The sequence below is a fragment of the Rhincodon typus genome, chromosome 17 (assembly GCF_021869965.1).
Source record: "Rhincodon typus isolate 14 chromosome 17, sRhiTyp1.1, whole genome shotgun sequence".
Lineage (NCBI taxonomy): Eukaryota > Metazoa > Chordata > Chondrichthyes > Orectolobiformes > Rhincodontidae > Rhincodon > Rhincodon typus.
In genome coordinates this window covers 13,260,825-13,276,432 of record NC_063348.1, presented here as the reverse complement: position 1 = coordinate 13,276,432, position 15,608 = coordinate 13,260,825, and the positions used below count along the sequence as shown (strand labels likewise).

General features: G+C 41.7%; 1 protein-coding gene across 1 annotated transcript in view; it reads right to left on the bottom strand.

Moving 5' to 3' along the window:
- The window catches only part of slc1a2a (solute carrier family 1 member 2a), a 113,747-nt gene that overhangs the window by 41,689 nt on the left and 56,450 nt on the right, over window positions 1–15,608 (bottom strand). Inside the window, exon 3 of the mRNA XM_048607237.1 lies at window positions 736–878. Within this exon, the coding sequence (XP_048463194.1) occupies window positions 736–878 (143 nt within the window). The remainder of the gene's footprint in view (window positions 1–735; window positions 879–15,608) is intronic.

The following is a 15,608-nucleotide window of genomic DNA, read 5'->3' as shown; positions in this document are numbered from 1 at the left end:
GAGAGTGCGTTTTATAGAGGACAAGGGTCAGAGTCTGAGAGTGACAGCGTGTTTTATACAGGATAGGGGTCAGGATCGGAGAATGAATCTAAGATTTATACAATACACAGTCAAGAGTCTAAGGATTTAATAGCTGTCAAACATATCAAGATTATAGTCACTTTGTCAACTAGCAGAGAAAGAAAGAGGGACAACGAAAAGTATCAAGTGGAAATAACGAGGGAAAAGTAAACTATGTCACTAAAATTTAGAGTCCAGGTGAAATATGGGCAGAATGACCGAGAGAAACAGCAAACCGGAGTGAGGGAGAACACAGAAACAATGAAGGATGACCTACTGGGAGCTAATAGCTGGTGGTTTATAGATACAACAATAGTAAATGGTCATTGTAAAACGAGTGTTCAATGATGTTCTATAAAATATTGATAAGTGGTGGTACATTTCTTGCAGCAATACAAGTTGTAAACCTGCAGAACCAGTAATTTCCACAAGGTTCAGGGTTGATGTTCTTCATTTGGGAATATCTATACTTTTTACTGAATGGATTTTGCCTCATTAAGATTATCTGATTAAACATCATATTACAACTTCATTCATTGCAACATTTACTAGATGAGCAGAAAAATAAGTTTGTTATCTTTTAAAAACACATGCCTCACTGCACACCAGCCCCATGTCAGTGCCGCCCATGCAAAGCCCTCACTCGTTGATGAACAGTCTCAAGGGTTCACTCACCAAACACTGTGAGAGTCAGCAGCAGGTTCTTCATCAGATTCTTTCCCAGCCGTTTCCACAGTGGGAGTTTACTGTCAGGTTTCTCAGGAGCCAGGGTACACTCATCCATTCGCACCTCCACCAGCTTGGGCATCTTGGCAGAGCTAGGAGAGAAAACCCAACAGATACTTCTTCATCATGAGAAGCAAGGCCAGTTAAAGCTACCCATGCTGTAGGATACTCAGGAAATGAGGGAGGCAATGGCATAGTGCTATAATCACTAGACTGTTAATCCAGAGACCCGAGTTCGAATCCCACCACAGAAAATGGTGGAATTCATAATGCAATGAAAATCTGTGCTATACATCTCTATGCTACTATATACTAAGGAGACAGTTAATCCAGCCTGTGATATTATGCACTAGTGAGACTAGACATCAGTGAACCTTACAATACCACATGTGCAAATCCCTGCCTATACTGTGTGATATTGCTTCTGTACTTCCTGATTTTAATATTGGTAACTATGTTTTATTAACAAGCAATAAAAGAGCTCAGATTATCTCTGCCATAATATTTCTACATGTGGGAGGATCAGTTATGAGTCTGTTAGGTGTTTATTGGATCATGCAGTCCTATCAGAACAGGAGCTGATCGCACAGCCGAGGGGCACTGAACTGACAGCAGTGAGAAGTGATTCCTTTCAATGGTGACTGTCAATCCCTTATCCCATAAAAAGAGGTAGATGTGTGCTGGAAAAACCATGCCAGGCAGACTGGTCTACACTAGGACACAGAAACCAGACAGCCTGAACTGTACTGAGACTAGGCAGACTGCACGTGCAGAGATACAAATTAGCAACATGAGTAGGTTCCTCAAGCTTGCTCTGCCATTCAATAAAACCACGACTGATCTGATTGTAAGCTCATGTTGATATTCACACCTAAGACACTTGACCTCTTGTTTACCAAGAATCTATCCACCTCTGCCTCAAATTTAAACTGTAAGAGAAGTTGAGTCCAGACGGACTGGACCATGCTGAGATAAGAACATAAGAACATAAGAACTAGGAGCAGGAGTAGGCCATATGGCCCTTCGAGCCTGCTCCGCCATTCAATAAGATCATGGCTGATCCTTTCGTGGACTCAAATCCACTTACCCGCGTTCTCACCGTATCCCTTAATTCCTTTATTGTTCAAAAAAAATCTACCCTTTTTTAAAAAACATTTACTGAAGTAGCGTCAACTACTTCACTGGGCAAGGAATTCCATAGATTAACAACCCTCTGGGTGAAGAAATTCCTTCTCAATTCAATCCTAAATCTGCTCCCTCTAATCTTGAGGCTATGCCCTCTTGTCCTAGCTTCACCTGCCAGTGGAAACATCCTCTCTACTTCTATCTTATCTATTCCCTTCATAATTTTATATGTTTCTATAAGATCCCCCCTCAATCTTCTGAATTCCAATGAATATAATCCCAATCTACTCAGTCTCTCCTCATAAGCCAACCCCCTCAACTCCGGAATCAACCTAGTGAACCTCCTTTGCACCCACTCCAGTGCCAGTACATCCTTTCTCACGTAAGGAGACCAAAACTGCACACAGTACTCCAGGTGTGGCCTCACCAGCACCTTGTACAGCTGCAATGTAACCTCTCTGCTTTTTCTTTCAATCCCTTTAGCAATGAAGGACAAAATTCCATTTGCCTTCCTAATTACTTGTTGTACCTGCAGACCTACCTTCTGTGATTCATGCACAAGGACACCCAGGTCCCTCTGCATAGCAGCATGCTGCAACTTTTTACCATTCAAGCAATAATCCTTTTTACTATTACTCCTACCAAAATGTATGACTTCACATTTATTTACATTGTATTCCATCTGCCAAACCTTTGCCCACTCACTCAATGTATCTATGTTCCTCTGCAAAGTTTCATAGTCCTCTGCACACTTTGCTTTGCCACTCATCTTAGTGTCATCTGCAAACTTTGACACCCTACATGTGGTCCCCAACTCCAAATCATCTATATAAATTGTAAATAATTGCGGTCCCAACACCGATCCCTGAGGCACACCACTAGTCACTGACTGCCAGCTAGAATAGCACTCATTTATCCCCACTCTTTGCTTCCTGTTAGTCAACCAATCCTCTATCCATGCTAATACTTTACCCTTAATGCCATGCATCCTTATCTTATGCAGTAGCCTCTTGTGCGGCACCTTGTCAAAGGCCTTTTGGAAGTCTAGGTACACCACATCCACTGGGTCCCCATTGTCCACCTCGCTCGTAATGTCTTCATAGAATTCCAAAAGATTTGTCAAGCATGACCTGCCCTCCATGAACCCATGCTGCGTCTGCCCAACGGGACAATTTCTATCAAGATGCCTTGCTATTTCTTCCTTGATAATAGACTCAAGCATCTTCCCCACTACAGAGGTTAAGCTAACTGGTCTATAATTCCCCATCTTTTGTCTACTTCCCTTTTTAAACAGTGGCGTCACATTTGCTGTTTTCCAATCTGCTGGGACTGCCCCAGAGTCCAGCGAATTTTGGAAAATTACCACCAGTGCACCTGCTATTTCTCCCGCCATCTCTTTTAGTACCCTGGGATGCATTCCATCAGGGCCAGGAGACTTATCAATCCTTAGCTCCATTAGCTTGCCCAACACTACCTCTTCCATAATTATGATTGTTTCCAGGTCCTCACCTACCTTTGAGGCAATATAGACTGGTGTGTATTGAGACACAAAGCACCAGACAAAATGCTCTGTAATGTGACACTGAGACCAGATGATCTCATCTATTTTGGGAACACGTAGATGCCAACTAGTACCTGGGCTTCTTGTTTCATTCTCCTATGTGTGGTCTGGGCTTTGAGAGAATGTGTAGTCTTTCTCTCAATTTGACAGTAACATATACATATTACTTGGCAGTAATAAGGTAGGCAAGGCATTGAATAGTAGACAGCAAGAGTAGTCATTAACACATCCAGACTAACGCAAAGGCCAGCTCAGGGAGATTTTATAAGTAGACAGCTTTAGCTGAGCCATGTAAATCTATTCTCTGCAAAGGAAACCTAGACAAATGAGCTCTGGAGTTCACTCAGGTCTCTATAGAAGCAAATGTACACTCTTCCTCTCCTAACTAGAAACTGCAGGTTCCAGCAGTGTACCTTCCATCTAAACCACAAACATTCGGAAATAGACTCTTAGGAATTCAAGTTCTTCATTTCCCATTGTTTAAGACTTTGAATCTATGACTGGAACAAGATGACCTCATAAGAATTTAAGGCTGCAGTTCAACTTATAGCATTATTAGGGAGATGCACCTGCTCAATATGCAAAATGGACAAACTCAATTCCTAAAGGGAAAACTGCAGACCAAACCTTGCTCATTAAGGCTGATTGTGGACCAGGAAATCTACCAAGTGCTGAGCATTTACAGCATTTTCTGTATCTCTTCCAGAAGGGTTTGTTGTTGTCAGCTCTCTCAATCTGAATGTTGTTGTAGTTTCCTCTTTAACTTACAAATTGTCCAATTTGTCTTTAGTGACAATGCTATATCATCTCCCCCATTCTGCAAAGGTTTTCTTTGGCTCTGCACGTGACAAAGCTGGACTTCAATGAAAGAGGCTGTTGCTACATTTCAAGGATAGGAGGCCAAAGTGTTAAGCAACAGCAGGAGCTTTAATATAGAGGGGTTCACTCTACAGGCGAGTTTAAATTAAATGTTTTCCTCCAAAATGGTCAATGATGTCATCATGGTGTCACGTAATTGGACTCTTAAAGTGATAGTCTAACAAATACATGACATCCCTCCCTCTTTATATTAGAGATTCCTACAATGAAAACATCTACAATCATATATACAACAGTCAGTAGATAATGCATTCATACCTCATGCAGCTGTTTAATTTTCTTGTTGCTTTTCTGGCTAATATCTTTCCTCCGTACAAACTTTTGTGCTGGTTGTTCCATTTTCACATTCACCTCGCCTTCAGTCTTTCATGTTCATGTAATTCTTTGATATGTGGTTTACTGCCTCATGTTGTGATGTGATCACACTCTTAAAGTGACAGTCCACCATACTTACCAAATACACAACAGCTGTGAAATCCTGCACTTGACAGGGGTTGAAGACAAATGTTAGAAGCAGAGGGAATGAATGGGAGCACCTCGTCTTCAAATCTCCAGTGGACATGTATCTGTTTAGCTAGTGAAACCCATCCACTGGCTAGATGGTCTGTTAAAGGGCCACTGTATGAGGAAGGTCAGACACCCAGCATTATGAATAGATCAAAACTGTTCACTCGAAACACCCTTCTATCCATCCACATCGACCATAAATGACAAAAAAACGCTTGTTATTTCTGACTTCTCAGCCAGATTGCTTCCTAGTTGCCCTCATTAGTTTTCCCCAGTTGCTTTAACCTCCTTTCTTTCCCAGTTCCATGCTGTTTAATATTCCCCATCACGGAAGCCTCCTGCCAGGAAAAGTGGGGTAATGTGTGGCTAAACTCCTTGACATCTTAGTCCTGGTTCAAAATGATCAATAGTGGTTCCAAGTTTCAGCTATGTGAACAGTGCAGAGTAAAAACCTGTCATGTAGGTTCAAAAATTGTAGAAGCTGGAATAAGAAACATAACAGTATCTGGTTACAACCGGACAGCTTGAGAACAAGTGTGTTGCCTGCAGTACACACGTACAGAAGTCTTTTTCAGCTGGAGTTGAACTGTTTTAATTTGCCAGTCAAAATCTGTCAGGGTGCAGCATTCAAAACTGCTTTATTGAAATATGGAATGCAGCGCATATGGCAGGGAATTTAAAAACCAAAAGAAATGCGGATGCTGTAAATCAGGAACAAAAACAGAAGTTGCTGGAAAAGCTCAGCAGGTTTGGCAGCATCTGTGAAGGAAAAAACAGAGTTAACGTTTCGGATCCAGTGGCCCTTCCTCAGAACTGATGGTAGCTAGGAAAACATCGGTTTATATGCAGAAAATAGGGAGGGGGATGGGTAGGGAGTAAACGATAGGATAAAGGATAGAGCCTGAAGAGAGAGAAGTGCAGTTGGATAGACAAAGGAGTTGATAACGATCTGGCTAAAAGGGTGAATAGCAGTTAACAGGGACTGCTAGTGCCTAACAATAGGTGGTGTGTAATGGCAGGCTATGTGGTAACAAGGCTGGTGTGTGGGGTAGGGGGCTGGGACATGGGAGAGTTCAGGCCCTAAAATTATTGAACTCGATATTGAATCCGGAGGGCTGCAGGGTCCCCAAGCAGAAAATGAGGTGTTTGTTCTTCCAGCTTGTGTTGAGCATCATTGAGACAGAGATGTTGGCCAGGGAACAGGATGGTGTGTTAAAGTGGCAGGCAACTGGAAGCTCAGGGTCTTTTTGGAAGCTGCTGTCAATGATTCCCAGTCAACGACAGGGTGTAGAGTTAAAGTCTGCAAAGCATGGGAGTCTGTGAGCAGTGGTGGGAGAATTTTCAGAAGGAATTAGGAGGGTAGTCAGAGGCAAAGGCAAGGAGTTGGTTTTCAATAGTAGGCAAGCTGTTAAGCTAGTCAGAAGGGCAGTTACTTTCCTTGCAGACTGGGTAGAAAGTGCAGCGTGCATTTCTTTTTCTTTATTCATTAACGGGATGAGGGCGTCGCTGACCAGACAGCATTTATTGCCCATCCCTAATTGCCCAGAGGGCAATTAAGAGTCAACCACATTGCTGTGGCTCTGGAGTCACATGTAGGCCAGACCAGGTAAGGATGGCAGTTTCCTTCCCTAAAGGACATTAGTGAACCAGATGGGTTTTTCCTGAAAATCGACAATGGATTCATGGTCATCATTAGACTCTTAATTCTAGATTTTTAAAAATTTAATTCAAATTCCATCATCTGCCATGGCAGGATTTGAACCCATATCTCCAGAACATTTGCTGGATTAGCAGTCCAGCAATAATGCCACTAGGCCATCATCTCCCCTTGAAATTGTTGCCAGTGGGTCAGATAAGCCTATCATGGGCCTTGCCAACAGGGACTGAAGTTCTGAGGTGGCAGGATGTGGGGTGAGAAATAGAAAGCCGATGGATTCCTCAGTGCCAACACTATGGAAGGATAAATGCCAGTCATTGATTGGTTTCAGTTCAAGTAAAATCTGGCAAGCACAAAAGCTGCAAGCTTTGTCAGAGTCTCTAAGACTCTTGCTGCTAGTTTACATCAAACAATATAAACAGTATACATTGCAGCTCTGTCCTAACACCCTCTCTGGTAATGTACAATAGTGAGAAGTATACCCTCACCTGTTCCAATTTATCACGTAAATCAATGGGTTACAGCTCCCTCTGTAACACTGATATTTCAACAATGATTCCAACCTCGTCTGTAACATGCTCAGCTATGTTATTGATAACAGTTCTTTCTCTCACATTCTCTCATAGAAGAACATGAATTACACTGCCCTCTGTAATGCTCTCTGATATACCATCATGCATTACCCTGCCCTATGTCACACTCTGTGTTATAACATCACAGATCACAGCTCTCTCTATAATGCTTTCTGATATCAGTATGGATTTCACTGCCCTGTGCATCTCTCTCTGATATAACAACATAGATTACACTGCCCTCTGTAACACTCTTTGATGAAACAGTAGGGATTACGCTACCCTAGATAACACACTCTGATATAACAGCACAAATTATACTGGCTCTGTAGTAATATCTGATGTAACAACATGAATTACCCCGTCCTCTGTAACACTGATACAACAACATGGCTCACAGATCCTTCCGTAACACACTCTGTTATAACAGCATAGACTACACTGCCTGTGTGACACTCTCTGATGTAACAGCATTGATTACACTGCACTCTGTAACTCTCTCTGAGATAACTACCCCCTGTAACACTATCCAATATGATAGCATGGTGACACTGCCATCACAAACACTCCCTAGTTAAACAGCACCAATTACAGATGCTCTGTAACTCTCTCTGAGATAACAGCATGGATTACACTGTCCCCTGTGACACTCATTGATATAACAGCATGGATAATCCTGCCGTCTGTATCACTCTCATATAACAGCACAGATTGCTGCTCCCTCTGTAACACTCTCTGGGATAACAGCATGCATTACACTGCCCTCTGGAACAATCTCTGGTCTAACAGCATGTATTACAGGTCACTCGGTAACACTCTGATATAACAGCATGGTTTACAATGCGCCTTGTAACACGCTCTGATATAACAGTTTAGATTACTGCTCCCTCTCTGACACTCTCTGATATGAGGTGGAGGTGCCGATTTTGGACTGGGGTGGACAAGGTCAGAAATCGCACAATACCAGGTTATAGTCCAACAGGTTTATTTGAAAACACAAGCTTTCGGAGCCTCATCCCTTCTTCCATTTTTTCAAATAAACCTATTGAACTATAATCTGGTATCGTGTGATTTCTGACCTTGTGCACTCTCTGATACAACAGCAGAGATTATACTGCGCTCTGTAACGCTCTCTGAGATAATAGCAAGGATTACACTGTCCTCTGTAACACTCTCTGGTACAGCAGCATGGGTTACAGCTCCTTCTGTGACACTCTGTGGTATAACAGCATGGATTACACTGCCCTTTGTAACACTCTCTAATATAGCAGCATGGATTATACCTGCCTCCATAACACTCACTGAGATAACAGAATGAATTGCACTGTCCTCTGTAGGACTCTCCGAAAAAACAGCATGGATTACACTGTCCTCTGCAACACTCTCTGAGATAACAGCAAGGATAACTCTGCCCACTGAAACTCTCTCTGATCTAACTGCACAGATCAAACCTGCGTCTGTAACTCTGACATTAAAGCATGGATTACACTGCCCTCTGTAACACTCTCTGGTATAACAGCAAGGATTACACTGCCCTCTGTAACACTCTGATACAGCAGCATGGATACAGCTCCCTCTGTTACACTCTCTGGTATAACAGCATGGATTACACTGCCCTCTATATAACAGTCTCTGATACAGCAGCATGGATTACAGCTCCCTCTGTGACACTGTCTGATATAACAGCATGAATTACACTGTCCTCTGTAACACTCTCTGAGATAACAGCAAGGATAACACTGCCCACTGTAACTCTCTCTGATCTAACTGCATGGATCAAAGTTCCCTCTGTAACTCTCTCTGATATTAAAGCATGGATTACACTGCCCTCCGTAACACTCTCTGATGAAACAGCATGGATTACACTGCCCTCTGTAACACTCAGATGATCATTCTGATATAACAGCATAGATTACAACTCATGTATCTGATATATTCTGACTGAATAATATGGTTTACTGCTTCATCTGATGACTGAATGGTTTATCAGGATATATAGTGTCTCTCTCTGTTAGACTGATGTAATTTATGAGTTAAACCTCTCTTTATGACATCTCCTGATATGAGTATAGATTACACCTGTGTACAAATTACACTGATCAATGAGGATTGGTACAGAATCTGTAAGAAAGATCCAGAATGTAGGTCTTACTCGTTTTGTTATGATAAACTGGTCTGCAACAAGTCTGTACATCATCACATTGGACAGCACTCCTTGACATTCACCTTTTTAAAACCTTATGGAACATCTACCCCATAATATTTTCCATTGTGAACATTCATACATTTGTGTAGATAATTACTTTTACCACTACCCTATCTCCACCCAAGTCTCTGACTTCACAAATTCAGGGGATCAGGAAGTTTCACTATATGTTCTCTTCGGACTTGGAAGAACGGTAAAGCTCAGGAATGAAGACTGTTGACTTTGATTCTGTTCCTGACAGTGAGAGGTTGGAAAATCCCTTTAGACTGTAGAATCTCTCAGAATTCCCTCATCGAGGATGTCTTTCCAACCGAAACAGATCATTGATCCATTGTAGTGTCTGTGGGTCCTTTCATCTCATGAATTCCCTTTGCAGAGGGAATTTATGTGCCAGTCTGCAACACGCAGTTGAGGTCAACATGGAAGACCAACAAGTTTTGGGCAGACCAAAGAGTTGATGTTCCTCCATGCGCATCAATGTTTTTCTCAGTGTGCGTCCAGGGAACAGACTGTAGAGCACAGAGTGCTGCATCACGGAGCTGCTCAGGAAGAACCTTGACAAAAAACACTGCATCTCTTTCCAGGCTTCCTTTGCAAAGGCACGTTCCAGCAGGAGATGTGTAACAGTCTCTAGCCCCACCCCCTAAACTGCTTCAAGGGCAGCGGGCAGTGGCACAGACAGACCGAGCGTACATAAAGGATCTCATAGGTAGTGCCCTTCTCACCACCAGCCAAATGATGTCTTGGTGCTTGTTAGAAAGTCCTGGTGATGAGGCATTCTGCTAAATGACTTTGACAATCTGCTCAGGGAACAACCCAACAGGATCCACCCTCTCCTTTTCCCTCAGGGTCTTGAGGATGGTGTATGCTGACCACTTCCTGATGGACTTGTCGTCAATTATTGTATTTCAGGCAAAACATTCTCTTTTAATATCTGGTGTGATGATAATATAGCTTTAGGAGGTGTAATTTGTCCTGTTTTTACTTTTGAAGAGAGATTTTAAGACAAAGGTTCTGAGCTATCTATTTGAATCCAATAAAGGAAACAGCTTGTGAGGCCTTGTTTTTTTTAAAAAGTTGGAACAATAGAAGCAGCCCGAATGGGTGTGGTCAAGCTCCCACAGAACCAGGATTATTAGCTGTAGTTTTTCATTAACAGTTGCTGGGGTCTTGAAGCTGGGCTTGGAAGCTGCAGTATATCTCTCCCTGCTAATCTCTCTCTCAGAGTTTTCTCTTGATGTTTTTCCTCCAGAGAATTGCCTGTGAGGCAATCTATTTCACTGAATTTGCCTTTGCCAAAGGTTGTGCTTATTAGATGTTACTATGTTGGAAAAGTTACTGTTTAGTAGTTAAATAATATATAATTCGGTTAAGTTTTCCAATGGAGTTAAGTTATTCCAATTCTTCCTTCTTTTGCTGTATGTTAACTATAGTGTATGAATAAAGTGTGTTTTGCTTCAAGACTGTAAGTTTGACCTATCAAATTGCATCTGAAACACAGCACCTTACAGATGCCTTTAAAAATAAGAAAATGTTAGGGTCTAGGCTATCTTAATATATTTTGAGGGGGTTTGGTCTGGTCCATAACACAGGGCATTGATTATGTCTGTAAGGTTTCCATGCTCCATAGCATTGACAATGTAATATCTGTTGTCTGTCCTATTAACTCTATTGGCTTCTCACATGTGTCTTTAGGGGCTTTTGAACCTTAAGAATTGAATTGTTTCTGCTGAGTGATAAAGCTGATCTTTTCCTCTTAAGATTGATCTGTGTTGCTTGCAGACTTCTGTTTCACCGAGCACCTGAATGGCTTTATCCAGAATCTATGGATTCCTCTGCTGAACTCCTTAAGTGAAATCTCGGTCTCTCCAGAATGTTCTTTGTTCTGAGGTTAATGTAATTGCCAACGATTTTCAGTATTGCTTGAATGGTACTTCTTCCTTTCTTTACTGCTTATTAAACTATCAACTTTCACTCTCTCAGACTGTAAAGCTGTGCTGTTTTTTCAAAAAAAGGAAACGTTTTCCCTTGCCCTCAAAGGGTTTTAAATTTACTGACAGAGCCTCTGATAGCTGTTGGTTCTCCAGCTGAACCTAAATGCAGGGCTTCTCTGACAGATCATTGACACTCAATTTCCATCTTGGAATGACTTGGATTTACTCCAGCTCCAGGGAATTCTTAACTCTCTGGCTGCAGCACGTTTCCTATCACATCTGAAATCTTTGAGAAATTGATTGGAGAGTCCTCCTTGTTGAATTGTGCCACAGATCCTCTTCTGTTGGGTTATTTAAACTGTGCCCAAAGACATCTTCAGAGCTCCACCACAGCCACCATTATCAGAGGGACTGCATTAAGCTATGTTACTTGGGCTATCTGTATTCATTGCTCCTTGGGTTCCATGGGCTTTCGGCATAATTGCTCACTGTTATGGACAGATTGTGAGCTTTACATCAAATCTCTCTCTCTCTCTATTCTTATCACGTGTGCCTAAGCAGATTGTGATTTAACTTCTTCCTTGATTTTACAGTTCTGACCTATTTCCCTGCTCCCTCTGACAACACTGCTGCAAAGTTAAATCAGACACACTCTCAGTCAATCTCAGACACTCAATGACACACACTCTCATGGGCACACGCACAACATACAATCGAGAAAATAAAGAGATCATTCAAAAGCAAACTGAGTGCAGAACAACTGATGGATAGCAGTTAATCCATATCCTTTCTTGAAAGATGGATTTGAAAGCTAGAGTTGTCTGTCTGGGCTAACTGGCATTTCAGGAGGTCATAGACAGTTACTTCTCTTTCTTTGATGGTTCTAAAATGCTGAAATATAATTTCTGCTTTGCTGTTTAGATACCCATACAATTTACTGGCTGTTTTTCACAAGCCAGAAGCTTTTACTTTACTGCCCAGACTTGGGTTTTTGATGCTGTCAGTAGGTGCTGAATGAATCAGTACTAAACCCCTTAACTGACTGCTTGTTGAATATTGTATGTTTAAAAGGCAGTTAGGTTCAGTGTGGTGGGAGGTATGTGACCAAGACTCCTTGCCAAGGGGAAAGGCAAAACAGTTACACAACTTCAATCAAGACAAAGGCTTGTACTGCAGATTAATAACTGTCTACCACCCATTTCAGAGGTTAAGAGAAAAGTCATTAACACATAACCTTACAAAATATTTTATTATGTGGGGAGAGGAATAGGAGATGGGGTCTTGGAGTCACTTTATCCCCATGGTAGTTTACAACACAATAGTTAGAATTCCAGCCCCGTCAGGAGGTACAGAAGGTATTAATTGTCCAGCTGAAAGATACTACTAAGTCTAGTAATGATAGCAGGCATCTTTCTTGCATTTCAAAATTCATCATGGTGGTATGGCACTGCCACAATGGTTTTCTTGCTCATGTTCCTCAGTTCTGAGGAAGTGTCACTGGACCCAAAATGTTAACTCTGATTTTTTTTCCACAGATGCTGCCAGATCTGCTGAGCTTTTCCAACAATTTCTGTTTTTGTTTCTGATTTTCGGCATCTGCAGTTCTTTTGGCTTTTGTTCTTGCCTGTGTCCTCATTTTAGTGATTGAGGTAAATGGTGGAGAATTGCTTCTGCTTTCTTAATTCCAAATGAAGAGAAGCAGGGATAGTAGGAACTGCAGATGCTGGAGAATCCGAGACAACAAGGTGCAGGGCTGGATGAACACAGCAGGCCAAGCAGCATCATAGGAGCAGAAAAGCTGACGTTTCGGGCCTGAATTGGACCCCATACTGTTCAGCATGATGTTCTCTGTTATCCTTTCTGAAGCACTCTCTCTCTTACAACTGGCATTCACATGATAACCACATTCGATAATTGCACAGCCAGCAAATCTTCCATTTGAGCAGACTGCAGTGCATAAAGCATTTGTTGGTGACTTCATTTCACTGATTACTAAATCATAAATGTCTGTCCAAAAATGCAACATAACACTAATCACCTCTCAACGGTGTAGGAAAATATGTCTCATGACCATCACCTCAAGAACTGTGAAGATATGAACGTCTGTATAGATTTCTGGGATGTCCCATGGTCATGAAGATACGATATAAATGCAGGACTTTTGTAATTCTTCTGATGGAACCATAAGGTTTACAGCACCCTCTGTTAATATCACTGATATATATGGCACGGGTTATAGCCCTCTCTGTAAATATCACTGATATATACGACATGGGTTATAGCTCCCTCTGTAACTATCACTGATATATTCGGCGTTGATATAGCCCTCTCTGCAAATATCACTGATATATACGGTGTGGATTATAGCTCCCTCTGTAAACATCACTGATATATATGGGCGGGGATTATAGCTCTCTTTGTAAATATCACTGATATATTTGGTGTAAATTATAGCTCCCTCTGAAACAGGCAATGATATAAAAATATAGTTCACAGTTCCTTCTGAAACCAGATGTGACGTAACAGTGTAGTTAATAGCAATTTTTGTAACATAACAATATAAAAGTGAGTACTGTAATTCCCTTGTGATACTCCATACTGTGAAGGTATCAATTACACAGCCTGCACACAAAACATTGATACAAGGGTCTCAGCTCACAAAGTCTCATAACTGTGTACAATAAATCTCTCTCCGCAACAAGGTGTGCTCTAACAGTATAGATTGTCACTCTATATGTAACAGCAGTGATTATAGCTCCCTCTGTTACACTGCCCAGTATTACAGGATGGATTACAGCTCCCTCTTGCTGCCTTGATGCATGTGCACAATTCTGCGGATGCCGGAAATTCAGAAAGTAAAGCAAAAGGTGTGTGGAAATGTTCCACATCTGTGGAGAAAAACAAAGTATATCTTGCAAGGCTGTGACCTTTCTTCACAGCCTCTGATTCTCTCTGTTTGATCTTCATAGATCCTGCCTGACCTCCTGAGTACGTCCAATATTTTCTGTTTTTATCCCTCTCCATTGCCTCTTGTAACAATATGGATTACCATCGTCTCTCTCTAATACTTGCTGTGATAACAAGAAGGGACAATATAAAGACACATTTCTGAAACAATACAGCAAGACCCAGAGCGTACATTTACTAGTGTTGTGTACAAGGGTGAAATAGTAGCATGTGGGACTGTAGACTTTCAAAATATGGTACACAGAAGCAAGAGAGTGATGATGAACCATCAGAAATCACTGGTTTGGCCACTAAAGAAGTATTTTGATCAATTCTAGTATCACACTTTAGGAAACATTTGAAGCCATCAGAGAAGATTCACAATAATAGTTCCAGGGATCAGGGAGTTCAGCTGTAAGGACAGCTTCAATAAGTCAGCGCTGTTGTCTTTAGGGTAGGTTGAGAGGAGTTTGGAAAAGAATGATCCAAATCATGAAGGGTCGAGTTGGAATAGATAGGGAGTAACTGATCCCATTGATTTGAAATGATTGTGATGAATCTTTTTCACACAGCGATTGGTTAGGATCTGGAATACATTACCTGAGATTATTAAGGCAGATTCCAATGTGATTTTCAATGTGGAATTCAATAACCGAGGAAAAGAAAACAATGCAATGGGTTAAACAGCAGGGGAATGAAATTAGATAAAATGCTCTCTCAGAGTGCCTGCATGGAACTGATGGACTGAATGGCCTCCTTTGCAGTAACTATTCTAAATGAACTTCTTCCTTCCCCAAAGCCTTTCCCCATATCAATACTGAACAGGTTAGACATGTGATGGAATATTCTCTACAAGCCTGGTTGACGGCTTTCACAACAACACTGACTGACTGCAATGTTGGACAAAGCAAGCTGCAATTCCTGTACTCCATCCAGCATCTTATACACTCATTCCCTCCATCACTGGCAGCAGCATGCACCATCTACAGGATGCACTCAGCAACCCGGCAACATTCCTTCAACAGTGTGTCCAAAAACGTGCAAGGACAGGGCAGCAGATCCTTTAGACAACACCAACTGAACATTCCCTCCAAAATTCAAACCATCTTGACTAGGAAATGTACCATCATTCCTTCATTAGGTCTTGGTTAAAATCTGGAACACCCTTCATAAGAGCACTGTATGCAAATCTTCATACCATTGTCACTAAGGTGGGAACTGTTGCAGAGCAACGCTCACCATGATCTACTTGAGGACAATGTGGGATAGGGACTAATTCTAGACCTTGTAAGCAGGGCCCAAGTCCATGATTGAATAAAATTAAAATATATTTGATGGGAGAGACAGAGTGCGCCTGGGATTCAGTAACTGGGAACAGTACACCTGAGGGGATAGAGAGAGACTGATATTCACTAACGGGGGGACAGTATACCTG